Source organism: Castor canadensis, chromosome 1, assembly GCF_047511655.1.
Source record: "Castor canadensis chromosome 1, mCasCan1.hap1v2, whole genome shotgun sequence".
In the NCBI taxonomy this organism is placed as follows: domain Eukaryota; kingdom Metazoa; phylum Chordata; class Mammalia; order Rodentia; family Castoridae; genus Castor; species Castor canadensis.
This window is the reverse complement of record NC_133386.1, coordinates 208,451,501-208,470,583: the sequence shown is the minus strand read 5'-3', so window position 1 is coordinate 208,470,583 and position 19,083 is coordinate 208,451,501. Positions and strand designations below refer to the sequence as shown.

Genomic DNA, 19,083 nt, shown 5'->3' with positions numbered 1-19,083 from the left:
GTTAATTTCCCTTTCAAAACTCCGTGAAATGCCATGAAGTTGTGGAGATGAGTGGAGTCTGCTGGTGGCATGGGCTTAATTTCATCATTGGGATTGGCCATTTTGAGTTCTTAACTCTCTTACATAGGTTTGGAAGGCCTCTGGGCCTAGGATTTCAGCTGGCCAAGGGAAGGGCCTGTTCCCAGTGGGGTTTCTCTCATCAACCTTGTCCCTGCAGGGTCCATCATATACAACCAGACAGACCTTGCAAGCTACTGTTACTACGCCCTGTGCAACGAGCACTGTGAGGTGGTCAGAGGGTCTGACCAAGAGTGTCCCTCCACCACATCAACCCCCATGCTGACTTCATCCCTATCCACGTCCACTTCTGAGTCTGTCACTGTGCAAGGATGCCCAAACGTAGTACCTCCAAGGAAGGTAACCCTACTTCTCTTCTGCCCTTCTGGGGCTCCAGGGACACAGCAGAGACCTCAGCTTCCTTGCAGTTAGCCCTCAGCTCAAGCTTTTGTGAAAGTCACTGGCCCCTAGCCAAGGCAGGGTGACCACCGGGAGGTGGTCCTGCTCTGGACTAGAGGTTGGCTCCCCAAACTCTGCATAGTCAGGCAGTTGGGTGTGTAGGAACCGAGGCTGAAACTCCACTGGCTGAGGATGAAGGTGCAGAGCAGGTGGCGAATCCCACTGGCCTGGTAGCACAGGGAGGGAGGTGACAGGGATGGTGGAGGAGCACTTCCACACGGTGAGCCCCCTCAGCCAGCTTGGGTTCAGGAGGACATGATAGGTGACAGGGCAGGGAGGGGTGGAACGAAGGTCAGGGCTCAGATGGGGGTCCTGATAGCGCAGTTGTCATTTCTCTAGTCCCCACGCAGGACCCTGAGGTCTGGGGGATGACTCTGAGATGCAGGGGTCAGACTTGCAGCTGCTCTTGCTTTTGCAGACAGGGGAGACCTGGGCCATGCCCAACTGCTCCCAGGCCACCTGTAAGGGCAACCAGATCGTCACCCTGACCCCGCGCCAGTGCCCAGAGTTGAAAGCGCCAACCTGCGCCAACGGCTATCCGGCCCTGAAGGTGTACGACAAGGAAGGCTGCTGCCAGCACTACCAGTGCCAGTGTGAGACAGGGGGCGCAACTGGGTGGGCTGGGACAGGAAAATGGAATGGGTGGAGATGAGTTTCCTCCTTGGGGTGTCAAGTGGATCCTCTGGCCCCTGCCAGGTAGAAGAAAAGGGCCCCTGGGGCCTTATGAAACATGTGCTGGGCTAAGTCTATAAGGGCCAGCCATGTGTGTCAGGATCGTTTGGAGAGTCTGGCGAGTTCCCCATGTGGAGGCAGTGGGGGTGCCAAGCCAGAGTCAGGCCATGGGGGTGGTGAGGAGGCCTGAAAGCCTCTTACTCCAGCTGGGCGAGTCCTAAGCCAGCTGTGCTTGCAGGTGTGTGCAGCGGCTGGGGTGACCCCCACTACATCACCTTCGATGGCACCTACTACACCTTCCTGGACAACTGCACCTACGTACTGGTGCAGCAGATCGTGCCCGTGTATGGCCACTTCCGCGTGCTCGTTGACAACTACTTCTGTGACATGGAAGGTAGCATCTCCTGCCCGCAGTCCATCATTGTCGAGTACCACCAGGACCGCGTGGTACTGACCCGCAGGCCAGTCAACAGGGTTATGACCAACCAGGTGGGCACAGCTTCATGTGCGCGGGGCTGGGACGGGGAGGCTTGTCTGCGGGGGGAGCCATCCTGACTTCCCCTCATTTGTGTCCCACCTGCATCCAGATAATATTCAACGACAAGGTGGTCAGCCCTGGCTTCCAGAAAAACGGCATAGCTGTCTCCCAAATCGGCATCAAGATGTACGTGACCATCCAAGAGATCGGTGTCCAGGTCATGTTCACTGGCCTCATCTTCTCTGTGGAGGTTCCCTTCAGCACTTTCACTAACAACACTGAGGGCCAGTGCGGTGAGTCCTGCCCTGGGCACTGTGAGACGTTAGAGGAGGACTCTAAGTGTCCTCGCTATGCACACCTGAGGCTCACAGCTGTCTGCGCTATGACCTCTCTGTATGCCAGGAACTGCCTGGGGCCGGCTTCTCGGGAGGAACAAGGGGCACAGGGAAGGGAAGAAGCCTGGGCAGGTCCCATACTTGTGAGCCCAGATGCCGGGCCTGACCCCAGCAAGGGTACGCTGGGCCCACAGTGGGGTGGAAGCCTGGCACTGCTGTCCAGTCGTCTGAGCCCATCTCTCCTGCAGGTACCTGCACCAATGATCAAAAGGATGAGTGCCGCCTGCCTGCGGGTGAGGTGACTACCTCCTGCTCCAAGATGGCTAGCCACTGGAAGGTGCACACCCCCGACCAGCCGTTCTGCTACGGGCCTACTCCGACACCTGCCTCAGCCTCAGTTGCACCCACGACCTCACCTGCCTCGTGCCCACCATCACCAACCTGTCAGCTGATTCTGAGCAAGTAAGTCTTGGTGTGAGGGAGGTGGGCAGCAGCCCTGCTGGCCCCACCTGCTGAGGGCTGTTGAGTCCTCAGGGGGCTCCTGAGAAGGAGGAGAGCTGACCCGTTATGGACCTTGAGTGCCATCGCTGGAGCTCATGGCAGAACGGTTGCTTCTGGAGAGCTACTGCGGAGCTGGCCAGTCAGTGCCTGAGGCCCTCTGCTGGCCTCCTCTCACCTCTGTGGGCATCAGTCACTGCCCAGTATTGGGAAGCACCCAGGTTTTTAGGGCAAGGGGGTCCTGGGGAGAGGAATTTGCAGAAAGGGATGTGCCAGCCAGACACCCTCCCTGCTACACACAGTTGCGGGATACCCTTCATCTGGAAGTCATGCTCACTGAGAACCTCAATTCCAATGGGGGGCATCACAGGTTGGGGAGCTTCTCTGTGGAACTGGCTGGTGACAGGAGGGAGTAGGCAGGGGTGCACCCACCACCACATCTGTTCCCGCCCCACGCCTGCAGGGTCTTCACGCGCTGCCATGCTGTGATCTCCCCAAAGCCGTTCTATGAGGGCTGTATCTTTGATCACTGCCATGTGACTGACCCGGAGGTGGAGTGCTCCAGCCTGGAGCTGTACGCCTCGCTCTGCGCGTCCTTCGGTGTGTGCATCGACTGGAGACGCTGGACCAACAACACATGCTGTGAGTGCCAGGCCCAGCTGCCACCCTGTCCTTTGTTGTGAGGGGTTTCTGGAGGAAGGAGGGCTGGCTCAGAGCAGAATTCTGGATTCCATGGTCCCAGGGAGCTGAGATGCAGGTGGTCTTGGGTGGGCAGCAGTCGAGTCTGACCCAGTAGTTGACCGTGGGCAGCCATCAAAGGCTTCTGAGCAGTGTTGGTGCTCAGCAACGGCTGGGGTCTGGAGGGGACCAGACACAGTCTTGAATTGGCCTCTCAGGTGTGAATTGCTCTGTCCACAGTGTTCACCTGCCCTGCTGATAAGGTGTATCAGCCCTGTGGTCCATCCAGTGCTCACTTCTGCTACGGGAATGACAACATTAGCCTCTTGTACGTGCCAGCACCCCCAATAGGGTCAATGAACCCCAAAGCCACCTGGCTACCTCATTCGGGAATCTGTGTCTCCCAGGCCAGAGTTTTTCCTGTCGTGGGGCTCTGGGGACCCTGCCAACCATTTGCTCTCTCACAGGGCCCTTCCGGAGGCTGGCAACATCACGGAAGGCTGCTTCTGTCCAGACAGCATGACACTTTTTAGCAATGAGGCCCAAGTCTGTGTGCCTGCACACTGCAGCAGTATGTCCCCAGTGGCTTGGGGGGGGTGGGCAGAGGGCAGGGTGTAGATTGATAGCAGCTCCCACCCTGGCCCCCGACATGGGCCATGCCCCAGCCCAATCCCTACTGCTGCCCAAGGTAACCTAATCTCTCGCCCTACAGTGTGCCTGGGACCCTATGGGAAGCCAGTGGAGGTGAGTGTGGACAGTGGACTGTCCTTGGAGCCCCAGAACCTGAGGTGGGAGAAACAATGGGTGGAGTGTCATTTCAGTGTCAGAGGAAGGGCAGGGGCAGGGTGAGCACCTCAAGGGGACCCAGGAGGCTCTCTGCTTGGGTACCGGAGCTGCCTGTCCTTCCCTAGGGCTCCTTCTGCCCTGAGGGACATGTGACGGTGTGAGGTGGAGGGAGTCTCCTCCCTCAGGCTGGACTTCAGCTGCAGCAGCCTCAGCCTGCAGCTCCACACCTGCCTGTGCCAGCCTTGCTGCACTGCCTTTGGCCTATCTGACCAGCAGCTCACACTAAGGTGTCCCTCCACACAGCCGGGCCACACAGTCAGTGATGACTGCTACGAGTGCACCTGTGAGAAGGCCACACTGACCCTGTCCTGCCACAGGAAGTCCTGCCCACTGCCCCCTGCCTGCCCGCTGCTCGGCTTTGTGCCTGTGCCTATAGCCCTGGAGGCTGGACAGTGCTGTCCCCAGTTCAATTGTAGTGAGTGCTTGCTGGGTGGATGAGGGCTGCTGTTCCCACACGAGCATGGCGGGAGGGGAGGGCTGACCCCGTGTAAGGGTATGGTCACATTGTCTTAGTAGCTAGCTCTCCTAGCCAAGGGAGACAGAGGATGGACACTGCCCCTCCCAGCCTCTGCACACAGCCTGAGAGCTCTGTAGCCCATCTGGTGACCCCAGTAGGTGTTCTCCAGGTGTGGGGCTTCTGAGGGGTCCCATGCCTTTGGAACTCCTGGAGAGCCCTGGTCGGGCAGCCTCTTGGTTCAGGTATGGGTCTAGTCCTGACTGCTTCCCTGACTTGCAGCCTGCAACTCCAGCTACTGTCCGGAACCCCTGGAGTGTCCCGAGGGCTACCGCCGGGTCGTGTCCCACGAGGAGGGGGCCTGCTGCCCAAGCCAAAACTGCAGTGAGTTTTCCTCACCCTTGCCCCAGGCCGTGCTGGGCACTGAAGGCTGTGGACTCAGGCAGGGGTTTTTCCAGGGCACAACCAGATGAAGCCATGGCTTGTTCAGTACTGGTCACATTCTGTTCCAAGCCTTGGCATAGATGAGGCCTGGTGAATTTCAGTAGTGTGCAATGGAACTCACGGGGGCCCAGGTGGCTGGAGGAGGTGGAAACAGGACGGGCTGGGTGGGCTAGAGACAGACTGCATCCTGCAGAGCCAGGGCTGCAGCCTGTGTGTCTCCTGCACAGGCGTGAAGTCCTGCGTTGTCAACGGGACTGTTTACCAGGTGAGAACTGGCCAGCACCCAGTGCCCCACAGCTCACAGGACTCAGTTTCCCACTCCTGCGCTCCTGCCAGCCTGAGCCCCTGCAGAGCCTGGCAAGGAGCTCCTACCCAGACCAGGGGACCAAGTATTTGTGGACACAGCCCACAGCTGAGTGTGGCTGAGGCTCAAGGTTGGCCCCAGGGTCTCTGGAGGTACCAGTACTTGGGTGCCTAGGTCCAGCCTGGGATACCTGCTGCTCACTGCTCCTCGCCATCATTCCAAGTGTGCCAGGCGCCCCCACCGGCCTTGCTTCTTCCTGCTGAACCTCTCGGTGTGACCTCACGGGCACCTACAGAGGCACAGCTGCTGAGCTGTGGCTTCTGCATCAGGAAGTGACACCAAGGGCCACCACCCAGGGTTCAGGTCGGCCTGCTGGACAGGCTAGAGCAACTGGGCAGTGGGGGTGTGTGTGGGATGTAGGTCTCTCCCCAAGTCCAGCCCGAGCCAACTAATGCCCAGCCCTGACTCTCCCCAGCCTGGTGACGTGATTTCCTCCAGCCCGTGTGAGACATGCAGGTGTGAGGAGATCAGAAACCCCCAGGGGGATGCCTTTGTGGTCAGCTGTGAGGCCCAGATCTGCAACACCCACTGCCCTGTGGTGAGTGCCTGTCCCACCCCTGCCCTCTTCCTCAGAGGTGGCCGATTGAAACTCAGTCAGCACATCCACTCTTCCACAGGGATTTGAGTACCAGGCCCAGAGAGGGCAGTGCTGTGGACAGTGCGTGCAGGTGGCCTGTGTCATGAACACCAGCAGCAGCTCCGTCCACCTCTACTATGTAAGTAGCCACTGCTGCAGCTGGGTGGCCTCAGGGCAGGGAGTTGGGTCTTGGGAGGGTGGACCCTGGTCTCCTAGCTGGGACAAAGTCACCATACATCTCCTAGGATCTCTACAGGGCCCAGGTCCTACCTGTGGCCCTGAGCAACCAGAGTCCTGGGGACACTGGGCTGAGTGAGCAGGGACCTGGGGACACTGAACAGAGTGGGTAGGGTCCTGGGGGTACTGGATTCTGAGTGGGCAAGGTCCTAGGGGCAATAGGTTGAGTGGGGGACACTGGGTTGAGTGGACAGGGTCCTGGGGACACTGAACTGAGTGGACAGGGTCCTGGGGGTACTGGATTCTGAGTGGGCAAGGTCCTAGGGGCAATAGGTTGAGTGGGGGACACTGGGTTGAGTGGACAGGGTCCTGGGGACACTGAACTGAGTGGACAGGGTCCTGGGGGCACTGGATTCTGAGTGGGCAAGGTCCTAGGGGCAATAGGTTGAGTGGGGGACACTGGGTTGAGTGGACAGGGTCCTGGGGACACTGAACTGAGTGGACAGGGTCCTGGGGGCACTGGATTCTGAGTGGGCAAGGTCCTAGGGGCAATAGGTTGAGTGGGGGACACTGGGTTGAGTGGACAGGGTCCTGGGGACACTGAACTGAGTGGACAGGGTCCTGGGGGCACTGGATTCTGAGTGGGCAAGGTCCTAGGGGCAATAGGTTGAGTGGGGGACACTGGGTTGAGTGGACAGGGTCCTGGGGACACTGAACTGAGTGGACAGGGTCCTGGGGGCACTGGATTCTGAGTGGGCAAGGTCCTAGGGGCAATAGGTTGAGCGGGGGACACTGGGCTGAGTGAGCAGGGACCTGGGGACACTGAACTGAGTGGACAGGGTCCTGGGGGCACTGGGCCCTGAGTGTGCTGGGTCCTGGTCCATTGGGGCACTTAGGAAGCATCTCTGCAAAGCGTGGGTCTGGGCCATGCCAGTTCTCCCTGGAAGACAGACAAGGCGGGTGCCCAGGAGGGGCACTCACCCTGCTGCTCCGGCCTCCTTTCAGCCTAATGAGTCCTGGGCAGACCCTGAGAACCACTGTGTTTCCCACAAATGTGAGAAGCTTCAAGGTGGGCTTGTGGTGGTGACTGTGAAGATGGAGTGCCCACCACTCAGCTGTACTAAGGTGAGTCTTAGGCCCTTCCACACCAGCCAAGGGGACATCACCTGGAGACTAGTGGGGAATGGTCAGCCCTGCAGGGCCACAGGGCTGTCACCCTCCTGAGGAGGGCTGCCCAGTTCTGCTTGAAGCTGGCCAGTGTCTCCATTCCCCCATTTCTGGGACTGCCGAGTGACCCTCCCGGCACCAATGGCAGCCCCTTGTTGGTACAGGACAAGGCCTATCTGAGTACGGATGGCTGTTGCTACTTCTGTCCTCCGCCTGCACCCCAGACCAATGGTAAGTGGGAATGTCTGCTGGGCAGGACCCAATTCCAGCCCGGGAGGTTCAGGAAACGATGAGGCAGGTGCTGACCTCTGCCTCGCCTCCTATGTCCTCCCCAGGGTTGATCTGCGCCATGCATCACAGGGACCAGATCATCCAGCAGCATGGCTGCAGCTCTGCCGGGCCTGTACGCTTGTCCTACTGCCAGGGCGACTGTGGAGCATCTACATCTATGTATGAGCCCTTCCTGGGCATCCCCACTCCCCACAGGGAGTCCCCGGGGTGGGGGGTGATCAGAGATGTGATTGCCAGTGGGGCCCATGGGGGCTGGGCAGATGGGGTGGAACCAGGAAGGGGGCTGTGGGCCCCTGAGGGGAATCCTAATGACCACTTGGAACGCGCAAGGGTGAGGCCAGTGGGCTCTAAGCACCTGGGCCACTGCCTGTATTGAAATTAGTGCTGTTTGCTGAGGTATCATACGAGTGCCCCATCGGGAACTTGCTGCTGTCATTGTGTGACCCTCCCCAGCCCTGAGACCCATGAGGTCACAGTGGTGGCTGACACCAGCCCTGGCAGGAGCATTGCTCCCAAACAATTGACAAGTGAGAGCCAGTAGCTCAACCCTGGTCATAGAGTACAGGGTGACAAGGACGGCAGGGGCCAAGCACCCTCCAGCTTGTAGAGGCAGCAGGCCAGTGCTGTGGTGTCTGTGGGGAGCTGTGGTAGGGTTGGAACCCACAGCAGGCCCTGGTGCTGAGCAGCTCTGTCCATAGGTATTCCCTGGAAGCTAACATGGTTGAGCACACGTGCCAGTGCTGCCAGGAGGTGCAGACCTCGCAGAGGCAGGTGACCCTGCACTGCGCTGATGGCTCCCGCCGGGCCTTCAGCTACACTCAGGTGGAGGAGTGCGGCTGCCGAGGCCAGCAGTGCCACGCGTCAGATGACATCAGCCCCTCAGCATCATCAGAGTCCAAGTCCATGTTCAAAGAGAACAAGGAGCAGAGGCAGGAGTGAGAGGAGGAGCCAGCAGGAGGGGCCCAGGTCTTCCTAGTAAACCACCAGTCCACAGCCATCCTCCCAGACATCTGAGCAGAACATCTTTCACATCCCTGTGTCCTCAGATCCCAGCTCCTGAGGCCAGTGTGACAGGTGCCCTTGTCCAGCTGGCTGGAGTCCTGGCACTGTCCACTCACCACTTTCTTCTCAAAGGAGCTCTGACCCTGAGTGCCCTTGGAGGTCCAGAAAGCCCCTACCTACCTGCTGCCACCTGCTAGAAGCATGGGGCTGTAGGCCTCCTCTGGCCTTGGCTGGAAGAACTTCAGCATTGCCAAATGGCCTTGTGAACAACAGTGACTTGGACCTGGAGACCAACTGCCTGGCCTCGCTCCTACCTCAGCCCTGGGCCTGTGTCCCTCTCCTCAGGAAACGGCCAATCTGTTTCATAAATGTATTCAAAGCATTTTGCAATTTGCAGACTCTGTGCATTTCTAATTGTCCATAAATCTAGGAACTGCATGGGGACAGGCTCCAGCCCCAGGGGGCTCATACACAGGCTAGCCACCAGGGATTGGGCAGCCCAGTGAGGGCCACTGGGGGAGCCCTGTTGCCTCCATCTTCTGGGAGGGAGAGCGTCCATTCCTGTGTAGAGGAGGACAGGCTTGTCCTTGGGTCTTTTCCAAAAGGTAACAGTTACACGCTGCATAGGCCATTGAGGGCCTTGGTGCTGCCCAGAGTCAAAGGAAGCATCTGATCAGAGGACAGTGAGGGAGAGTGAGTGAGTGAGTGAGTAATGAATGAGTAAGTAAGCAAGTGAGCCAGGGGTGAGTGAGTAAGGGAATAAAGAAATGAGGGAGTGAATGAATGAGTGAGCCAGCAAGGGAATGAACGAGTGAGGGTTAGAGCCAGCAGTGAATGAGCGAGAGAGTGAGTGAGTGAGGAGGGTTAGGGAGACCCACCCTGGGCATCAGGGCCACATTCATCTGTCTAGCTGAGGCTTCCCTGGCTCACCAATCCTGCCAGGAAGACTCTTGTCTCCATGCACAGGCTCCTGGACTCTCCCATTTTGTGGACTCCATGCTTAGGACGCATGTGGGCATGCGTGTGTGCGTGCATGTATGTGTGTGTGTGTGCGCGCGGGCACTGGGGGTTGGCAACCCCAAGGGCAACCCCACCGACCCTTTGCAGTGGACAGGAGCCTGGGACTTGTGACCCTCCTGTTCTTTCCTACAACCTCCCCCCAGCACCACCATGTTCTTAGTGCTGGCTTTTGTTTGGTGGAGGTCCAGTGGGGCCCACCACCCTGAGGCACCTGGTCTTAGACTCTACCCTGGCCACATAGCAGTGGAGGTGGGCATATTGTCAGAGGAACTTAGAGGTGACCAAGCTGAGCCAGGTAGGTCTGGGAGCCTACTGCCCAGATAGGCCTGGGATGGGGACAGGGAAGCCTGCAGTCAGCCTAGAAGCCAGGTCATGTCCCCTACACTAGTACCTGAAGGGTTCCAGGCCTCGTGAAGACCAAACACAGGGCAGGCATGGGGTGGGGAGAGTGCACCCAGAGTAGCTGCTGACCAGGTAAGGCATCAGCCAGCTGGACCCTGGCCACAAGCTAGGAGGCTGGAGATGGACCCTGAGAAGGCCAGGTCTGCCAGGCTAGACAGTGCTGGCCATCTGGGGACACACTGAGGCTCAGGACCCTGACCAGGCCTTCCACTGTCTAAGGGGTTTCAGAGCCCTCTGCTTAGGCAGAGAAAGGGTCTCCAACCTGTGGAGTGGCTGGAATGGAGGTGGAGTGTGGGACAGACTTCATCTTGGTGTCCCTGGGACAGCAGGAGGGGAGGGACATGCTCTCATGTCCTGGTCCTTGTCTCACCAAGGGAAACTGAGGCCCAGGGAGGCAGTCAGTAGGCAGAGTGGACATGGAGAGCTGGCTTTGTGCCCCATGTCAGTGTTGGTGATTTCCAGCCCTACTTTCTGGAATGTGACCCCTTTGCTTCAGCCTCACATGGCCTTGGTGACAAGAACCAGGCCCAGCTGGGTTGGGTCCCTAACCCTCCTCACTCCTCACTCACTCCCTCCCTCCCTCACTCATTCATTCCCTTGCTGGTTCAGAAACAGCCATCTTCCTGTTTCTGGAGCTCAACTGCACTCCCTGCAGCTGCCACGAGGTGGAGTACAGAGGTCTTGCACCTCCTTGGCTCAGGAGCCCAGTGTCCCCACTTAAGTTCTTGGCTGGACCCTGCCTCAAAGCCAGCCCAGAGACGAACAGGGACCCTGAGAGGAGAAGGGGAGTGTGCAGGGAATCAGGGCTGCAAGGCCCCGGGGTGAGGGTGAAGATTGCTCTTCACAGTTTACGTGATGTGCCCATTGGGGCCAGGAAGACGTGGGTTTGGCTGGAGGACCATGGCCCCTCCAACCCATCTGCCCTGTCCTGTGAGCTGAGGCCTGGCTGGTCCCCAAGGCACCTTAAAGTTCTTCTAGGGTCATCTGTAGACCCTGGGAGGTCAGGGACATGGTTATGTCCAGTCCCCACAGGGCTCCTGAGTCACAGCAGGCTTCATGGTGTGCTGGTTGCATCCGGGATCAATTTGACAGGTCCTGCCAGCATGGGGGCTGGGGAGGGGCTGACATCCCCCTGGGTCCAGCCACTCCACCTTCCCGCTGCCCTGCCTGTTTGCTCCCAGGGGCAGGCCACAGAGCTGACATCAGAGTCTGACGTCTGTCCTTGACCAGAGGTGGAAGTTGGGAGACCTCCACAGGTGTGAACCTGTGACCCTTTTGTGGTGAGCAGGAAGCCCAGCCCGCAAGCTGGCCGGCCCTGCAGGTCTGCTCTGGTGCGGGGCTGGCTCTGCTAACCTCGTAACCGCTGCTGGGGCCCTAATGGAAGCTGCTACCCCCTGGAGTGGATCAGGTGTCCCTATGAGCTGCCGCTTCCTCTCAGGGGGGTGTGTGACATTGCAGTGACTAATCCTCCCCAGCCCCTCAGCCCTCCCATCACAGTGTCACCTCCTTGCCTGGAATCAAGGCAGGCTCACAGGCAGGAAATAACTAGACTGCACGTCCCTGGGCGGGGGTAGCCACCCTCCCTGCCCGCCCACCTGGCCACCGCAGCTCCAGTCAGATTATGCAAGTCATTGTTTCTGGACAGAGTCACGGAGCTGGATGTGGTCACAAATGCCTTGGAGGTGCCTCCACTTTGCCCGCAGGGGACGTGACACGGGAGGGGACAGGACGACCTGTCACTGCTAAGACAGCAGGAAGAGGTCCCATGGGTCAGAGTTGGCTGGGGCAGCTCCCAGGAGCCCAGTGCCCCCATGACACCTGGCCTTGAGGAAGGCCTTACTTCAGGAACCTTGGGGAGTCACAAACTTGAGTCTCACCCTCGTTCATTCTTGGGGGTCCATGCTGGGGATGGCTTCTGCCACATATAGAGGCCCTGGGGCTCCTGAAGATGAGAACCAAATGAACAGAGATCCAGGGTTCTGAGGAGGGTCTTCCTGAGCCCCAGCACTGCTTGACTTGGGACGACCCATGGCCTCCTGAAAGTTAAGACCACAGGCCCATGGGGGCAGTGTGGAGGGCTGCTTCTATGACCCTTAAGTGAGGAGGGACCCCTCAGGTCTTCAACAGGCAAATGCAAAGTGTTTCTGTCCACGGGTCTGGGACAAGATAAGCCAGGAAGGAGCCACGGCTGTCTGCCATGGTGACTTCCTCTCTCACCTCATAGGAAGTGGGCTGTACCCAGCTGAGTCCCAAAGCCCCAACTGGTGAGTGCTGTGCTAAGTGGATTCCTGAGCCCCTGAGGCTGGCAGGGGTGTCAGGTGGTAGATGGCCTCAGAAGGGTCCCCAAGACAGGTGATGTAGCCAGATGTAAACCTTCCCCGCCTCTAAGGCAAACATCTTGGGGTTCTATGATGTCCCAGAGCAGCCACAAGCCAGCAGAGTAGCCAAGTCCGCTTCCCCCATCGATAGGCCTCCAGGCCTGTGCCAAGTTCAGGACCACTGGACCTTGTAGTGTCTCAGTGTTCCATCTCCATGAAGGAACAGACAGGACCACAGCCTTAGGGACTCAACTTCCAGGGACCCCAGCCTGAATAGGAGGAAGCCATGAGGGAGACAGAAATTCCCAGTGGAACCCACCAGGGAAGCCCCTTTCACCAAATGGCTCCCTCACTCTGGCCCTCAGTCCTCTTGCTCCCACTCACAGGACCCCCTCTCCCAGATGAGTCCACAGTGAGCACTTCAGCTGTACATGAAGTGGGTGTGCAAAGGGACCCAGCAGCCCACTAGGAGCCCATGTATCTGAGATGTCCCCAGGTAAGGGGCCACTGGTACCTCAGGTACCCAGACGCAGCCAATGGAGGAGCAGGGACTTCTGCCCATCTCTGGATCTGGGTCTCTTCCTGCAGTCCCAGCCAACCCTTAGCCTCCAGCCCCATTGGGTGCAGGGACAGCTCCTGCCTGCACTATCCAGCCTCTGTGAGAAGTGGGGCCTGGACTCCATCTGTGGAGAGGTCTGTTTCCTGTTGACCCCACTGTGGAACAAACTTCCTCTTGTCTGAGGGCTGTGCCCCATCCTCAATGGCAGCTCTCCAGCCTCACAAATCTAAGAAACGACAGTTCAGTATTTCGTGAAAAACTCCACAATGCTCTTCCTACTGAGAACAGCCTACTGAGCAGGTAACCTCACTCCCACAGGACCCAAAAGAAATCCCTGAGTACAAAAAATCAAGGGGCTGAAACCTGGCGGCAGGACCTGTCTTGGGCTCCTGCTCGCAGCACCCAGCTGGTGGAACTGGACTCAAGAATTCCCAGAGAGCCTCCACACCTCCAGTGGGGTCTCTGTAGCACTGATGGCTGGGCCAGTTTTGCAAATTCTGCTTTTAAGAGATGGCACCATGGTTCACTGGTTTGCAAGTGGGTGTGAGTGTGCAGTCACACACTGCAGGTCCCTGCCTGATGTGTGATGTGGACACGCAGGCTCACCCAGCATGCTTGGTCCTGGTAGGAGGACCCCCTCCTCCAGATGACCCCGCCTTCCTCTTGAACAAAAACACATTGGTCCTGGGTGACCTCCAGTCCTGAGGGGGACCTGGCAGCAGAGAGACCTTGTGACTACCTGACCCCTGCCCCCCCGCCAACAGGTTCCCATTTTGCCCCTTAGTCTTCCTGATGACCTGGGGGGCAGTTCAGAGTCCACTGACTACTGACCTCAGGTAGCTGTGACCCAATGCCCCCTAGGAGTATGGACTCACTGCCAGATGGCTCATTCGATGCTCCTTTTTGAGCATTGACCACACCCCTGGCTTGGGTGATATGGCATGGGCCCTGGAAGCAAGGCTCCAGGGACAGAAGATACCTTAGGGTGAGGGCAAGGCTGATGGGGGTCACACCTGGACTTGCGTCTCCTGTGAAGAATGTGCCTGTAGGGTGGGCTCTGCTCTCTTCCCACACCCAAGCAGGACTGGGAAGTGTCCTCTTGGGCTGGGCCAGGCATTGCTAACAGAGTCACCTCAGGGGCCCTGAGACCAGGGGGGGCAGGCTTGGTGGGGAAAGAGGCCATGAAGCCTGGGTGTGGATGTCCGGCCAGCCTTGGTATCAGGTGCCTCTCTTAGCACCAGGCCATCGGGAATGGAGGCCACAGGCCCCTCTGCAAACCATGCGGGTACTAAGTCAACAGCAGGTTCCTGGAGGGAGGGGGGGCCTGTTTGCCCACTGGTACTTGGCATTCCCGTCCAGGGACAGGCCACCGTGGCCCTGCTCCTGTTTGCTCTCCCTTATGCTGTCTAATCCTGAGCAAATGTGGTGGCCGGGAGCTGCCTCTCACCTGTCCTCTACCTACCCGCCCTGCGTCCTGACATGCCCATTGGGTGCTGAGAGCCACTCAAGGCACTGGCCCTGTGTGCGTATGCTGAAGAAGGAATTGAGAGGGGGCACCAGGCACTGAGGGGTTGAGCTGGGACACCTGGAGCACCTGTCCCAGATCCTGGTCATGTCATGGGGCCCCTTGCTCCTCTGTTGCCAGTTCAGGTGGGCTCTGCCCAGAGACAGAGCCATTCTCCCCCCTCCTCCTCTGATTCTCCCCCTTTTCTTCTTGGCTTCCCCCATATCTTGCCTCTGTGTCTATGTCCAGGTGAGGCTATTGTGTGTGGTGGCCCCTCTCTGACCTCCCACTGGTCCCTTCTTCAAATCACAGTAAGCACAGAGCTTTCTGAGGATTTTTTTTTATCTTGACGTGATTTTGAATTTGCAGGTAAGTTGCAAAAATAGAAAAAAGACCCATGTGTCCTACATCTGGATATACCAGTCTATATTTTGCTCTATGTGCATCACTATTTGCTCTCTTATACTCTCTCCCTCTCTCTCTCTCTCTCTCTCTGAATATACCTATTCTACCTATTTTTTTCCTGAACCATTTGAGTCTAGGAAGCATGGCCCTTCACCACATAGATATGGGTATGTGTTCCTGGAAACAGGGTGGGGTCACACCTAGAGGAGCGCATGTGGACACAATACCACAGTTGACCTGAGTGGCCTCTGCAATCTCAGCCACGTCCATCACAGCTGCTCACCTCCCACTCAGGTTAACCCAGGACCCATGTCACGGGAGTGTGTCTGTTCAGTCTTTTCTCTCTCGGATCTGTGCTCAGTTCTTCTGTGTTTCTCAACCTCTACCTCTTTCGTGGAGGGTAGACACCCCCAAATATGTCCTGTCATGTCTGGTTGGGGTCCACACCTTGGCAGGAACATGAGTGTTCCTTCCAGCAGAGGACCACCATGCCGTTCCTTCCAGCAGAGGACCACCATGCCAGTTGGACCCATTGCTGAGACACCACTTTCATTGCTTGGTTCTCCACTGGGAAGCTGCCATTTCCCTTGGAAATCAAGTGCCTTGTGGGGGCTCCTGGAGGCCATTGTGCATTCCTCCTCCCTCCACTCCTTCCCTTTAACTGTTCATAGGACTCACCAGTATTTCCCCATCCCTTCCTCTTTTCTTAGTTGGCATTCTACTGTAGGAAGGGCTTTCTCTTCCCTTCCATGTATTAATTTTTTTCTTCTGTTTTTCTCTGCATAGACTCATGGACTCCTATTTTCGGAATGGCTGTCTTAAAAGATACAAATCAGTCAGCATACTCCTTTTCCCACAGAAGCACCAGGGGAGAAAAATCCAAACAAGGAGACAGTGCAAACCAACTTTGCCAGGGCTCTGGAAAGTAGTCAGGTCTGCAGCAAGCAAGCCAATGCTGGCTAAGAAAATCTGTCTTCAAAACAGCGGGAACGTTCCTTGGCATGTTGACTCACATTGGCATTACCCCCTCCCCAGTACATTGGCTGGCTTTGGCCTTGAAACTCAGGTTCCCTTTCCCCTCTCCCCCCTTTACTGTCCAGAAATAGCAGGAAGACCATACTTGAAAAGTGCTGTGCACATTGGTTCCAACCTTTCGGGTGGATACCTGGAGGACTGACACAAGTCACCCATCTCTGTTTTGCTTAACTTAGGAAACGTGGTATGCACCACTTATAAAAGCTTCTAGAGGTTACAGATCCCCAGACTCCTGAGTCAAGAGAGTACATCCAATATCCCAAGACAACCTGGGGTATGAGTCTTTGGGAAATTTTGACATCCACAAACAGCCATGCATATAGGGAAATTTAAAGAACCACAGCCTGTCCAGGCAGGAGCTCAGATCTCACCTCAGGCTGATCCCTGAGCTTGACCTCAGAGTCAAAGGATGGCCTCAGCATACCCTTGTCCAGGGTGCAAATCTGGGGAAACCCCGGGCATTCAAGGAATAGAGACTCCTGTAAACATTAGTGGAATGTGAGGCAAAGGAACAGAATCGTCAATGATCACACGTGATGAGGAGCAGTTTTTGCAAAACTAGTTTGGAAACATCTCAAAAAAAGTGGACTGCTATAGCCCTTAACAGAGAGAGAGAGAGAGAGATTGAAAAGAAAAAGAAGAATAGCAAATACTAGAAAAAGGCAGAGCCTGACTTCCACAGTCACTACCTTATCATAGTCAAATCCTTGATCTTCAAAAAGAAAAAAAATCACTTGGTTCATAAAGAAACAAGGAAATGTGCCCCATGCAAAAAAATAAAACAAATAGACAGAGTAAGTCCAGATGCAAATCCTACCAGACGAAGACTCTAAAGCAACTGTCTTAAGACAAGGAACAAAAGGAAATCAGTAGAACGATGCAAAGAGAGAGAAACAACAAAGAGGTGAAAACCATAAAAAAAAAAGAACCAAACAAACTCTGTCGCTTAAAAATACAATAACTGAAATAAAAAGTCATTATAGGGATTTGAATGAAGATGTGAGTGGGCAGGAGAGGGACTCTGGGGACTTGAACACAGGACGATTGAGAAGAACAAGTCAGGAGTGACTAGAGTCTGAGTGACTCAGGGAGCACCATCAGGGCCATATACACATGATAAGAGTCCTAGGGGAGAAGAGAAAGGGAAGAAAAAGTATTCAGAAAGTCCTAAATTTGATGGAAGGTGTGAATCTACAAATCTAAGAAGTCCAATAAACATCAAGTAGGATAAACTTAAAGAGATGCGCACAGAGACACATTTTAATCTAACTGTTGGAAGATAAAAACAAAGAATCTTGAAAGCAGTAAGAGAGAAGCCTTGTCACATTTAAAAGACTTCAAGAAAGGCAGCAGCTGGTTTACCATCAGAAACCCGGGAGGCCAGAGCGGTGGGAATGGTATAATTAAAGAGCCAAGAGAAAAACCTGACATCTAAGATTCTGTATCTGGTAAAAGTGCCCTTCCACAATTAGGGAGAAGTCAAGACATTCTGAGATAGACAAAAACAGAGGGGGTCCAATGCCACCAGACCTGCCCTACGGGAAATGCTAAAGGAAGTCCTCCAGGTTGAATGAGAGGACACAAGACAGTAACTCAGAGCTGGGTAAAAAATAAATATCTCCAGTGAAACTGAATACATGGTCAAATACAAAAGCCGCTATTGTTGTGATCTTGGTTTGTTACTTCACTTTTACTTTCTACAAGCTTTAAATGATGACTGCATAAAAATAATTATGAATTTGTGTTATTGGGTACATGAGGCTATAAAGATAAAATTTATGACACCAGTGGCATAAAGGGTGGTGATAGGTAGAGTTTTTTATGCAATTGAAGTTAATTTGGTATATGTTCAAATTAGACTGTTACGTCTTCATAACCATAAAGGAAACATCTGTAGATTATACACAAAAGGAAATGAGAAGGGAATCAAAATTTAACACTTCAAAAATTCCACTAAACACAAAAGAAGACTGTGACAGAGGGAATGAGGAACCACAGCAAACATGGAGGTAGGTTCATTCTGTCCAAAGATAAAAATAAAGAAATAATCTCTCTTTCTCAATCTTTCTCTCTCTCTCTCTCTCCTCTCTCTCTCTCTCTCTCTCTCTCTCTCTCTCTCTCCCCCTCTCCCCAACCCTCTTGATCACTGATATAGGGTCTCACTATGTAGTCCAGGCTGGCCTCAAACTCATGCTTCTCTGAGAACTCAGCCTCCTGAGTTCTGGAGTGACAGAACTGCTATGCCCAGCTTCAAAGAAAGAATCTTGAAAGCAAAAAGAGAGAAATGACTTGTCACACCCAAGGGATTCTTTACAAGGTCAGCAGCATAGTTATCATCAGAAACTTGGGAGGCTACAAAGGCCTCTCATAGTTATTTTGAAGGTGAATGGGTCTAAACCCAGTGAACAGGCAGAGGTGGGCAGAATTGACCAAACCCCCAGGATCCAACTATACATAAAGGGAGACTCTTTAGAACTAAAGACACAGAGAGGTTGCAAGTGGAAGGATGGAAGAGCTGCCCCATGCAGAACACAGATGAGGTGTCTATACTCTCAAACAAAACAATTTACACAAAGAAAGGTTATAAGAGATGAAGCGAGACGTTATATATTGACCAAAGAGTCAGCTCAACAGAAAATATAGCAACTCTAAATGCACTCACATCAAACAACAGAGCTCCAAAATATAGGAAGGAAGCAACTATCAACAGAACTGAGGAGGAGGTGAAGAGTTCTGCAGGGATTACAGAAGACTTCAGTGCTGGGTAGAGCCATGAGGCAGAAGACCAATAGAGAAGGCTTGAACAATGAGTACTAAGAGCCAGCTAGATCTAACATACAGACATAGACTACTCCACCAGCCACAGTAGAACACAACTTTTTCTCAAGGGCACGTGGAATGCTGTCTAGGGTAAACCGTCCTGGAGACATCCCAACTTTGTTTTTGGTGGTGCTGGGGTTTGAACTCAGGGTCTCACACTTGCTAGGCAGGTGCTCTACCACTTGAGCCACTCCACCAGTCCCAAGATACCCTAACTTTGGATGTTAGGACATATTAAAGACTCAACAAAATTTAAAATATTGGAATCATACAATGTGTGTTTTCCAACCACAAAGGAGTGAAGCTACAAATCAATTGTAGAAGGGAAATTGAAATTCACACTCTTAAGGTGGAGGGTCATGATTCAAGGTCAGCACCCAGCAGCAATGTGAGATCTAATCTAAAAAATAACTGAAATACAAAAAGAGCTGGAGGAATGGCTCCAGTGGTAGAGCGCCTGCCTAGCAAGTGTGAGGCCCAGAGTTCAAACCCCAGTACTGCCAAAAATTTAAAAAAGTAAA

At 55.0% G+C, this 19,083-nt stretch overlaps 1 protein-coding gene across 1 annotated transcript in view; it reads left to right on the top strand.

The window, feature by feature from the left end:
- The window catches only part of Muc5ac (mucin 5AC, oligomeric mucus/gel-forming), a 33,738-nt gene extending 25,302 nt beyond the window's left edge, over positions 1-8,436 (top strand). The window contains exons 40-57 of the mRNA XM_074064719.1: positions 218-417; positions 935-1,109; positions 1,427-1,677; positions 1,776-1,959; positions 2,250-2,463; positions 2,963-3,141; positions 3,418-3,505; positions 3,645-3,748; positions 3,890-3,921; positions 4,267-4,438; positions 4,760-4,861; positions 5,149-5,186; positions 5,701-5,823; positions 5,903-6,001; positions 7,045-7,164; positions 7,290-7,437; positions 7,542-7,656; positions 8,196-8,436. Coding sequence (XP_073920820.1) covers positions 218-417; positions 935-1,109; positions 1,427-1,677; positions 1,776-1,959; positions 2,250-2,463; positions 2,963-3,141; positions 3,418-3,505; positions 3,645-3,748; positions 3,890-3,921; positions 4,267-4,438; positions 4,760-4,861; positions 5,149-5,186; positions 5,701-5,823; positions 5,903-6,001; positions 7,045-7,164; positions 7,290-7,437; positions 7,542-7,656; positions 8,196-8,436 — 2,585 coding nt within the window. The remainder of the gene's footprint in view (positions 1-217; positions 418-934; positions 1,110-1,426; positions 1,678-1,775; positions 1,960-2,249; positions 2,464-2,962; positions 3,142-3,417; positions 3,506-3,644; positions 3,749-3,889; positions 3,922-4,266; positions 4,439-4,759; positions 4,862-5,148; positions 5,187-5,700; positions 5,824-5,902; positions 6,002-7,044; positions 7,165-7,289; positions 7,438-7,541; positions 7,657-8,195) is intronic.
- Positions 8,437-19,083: the final 10,647 nt, after the last annotated feature.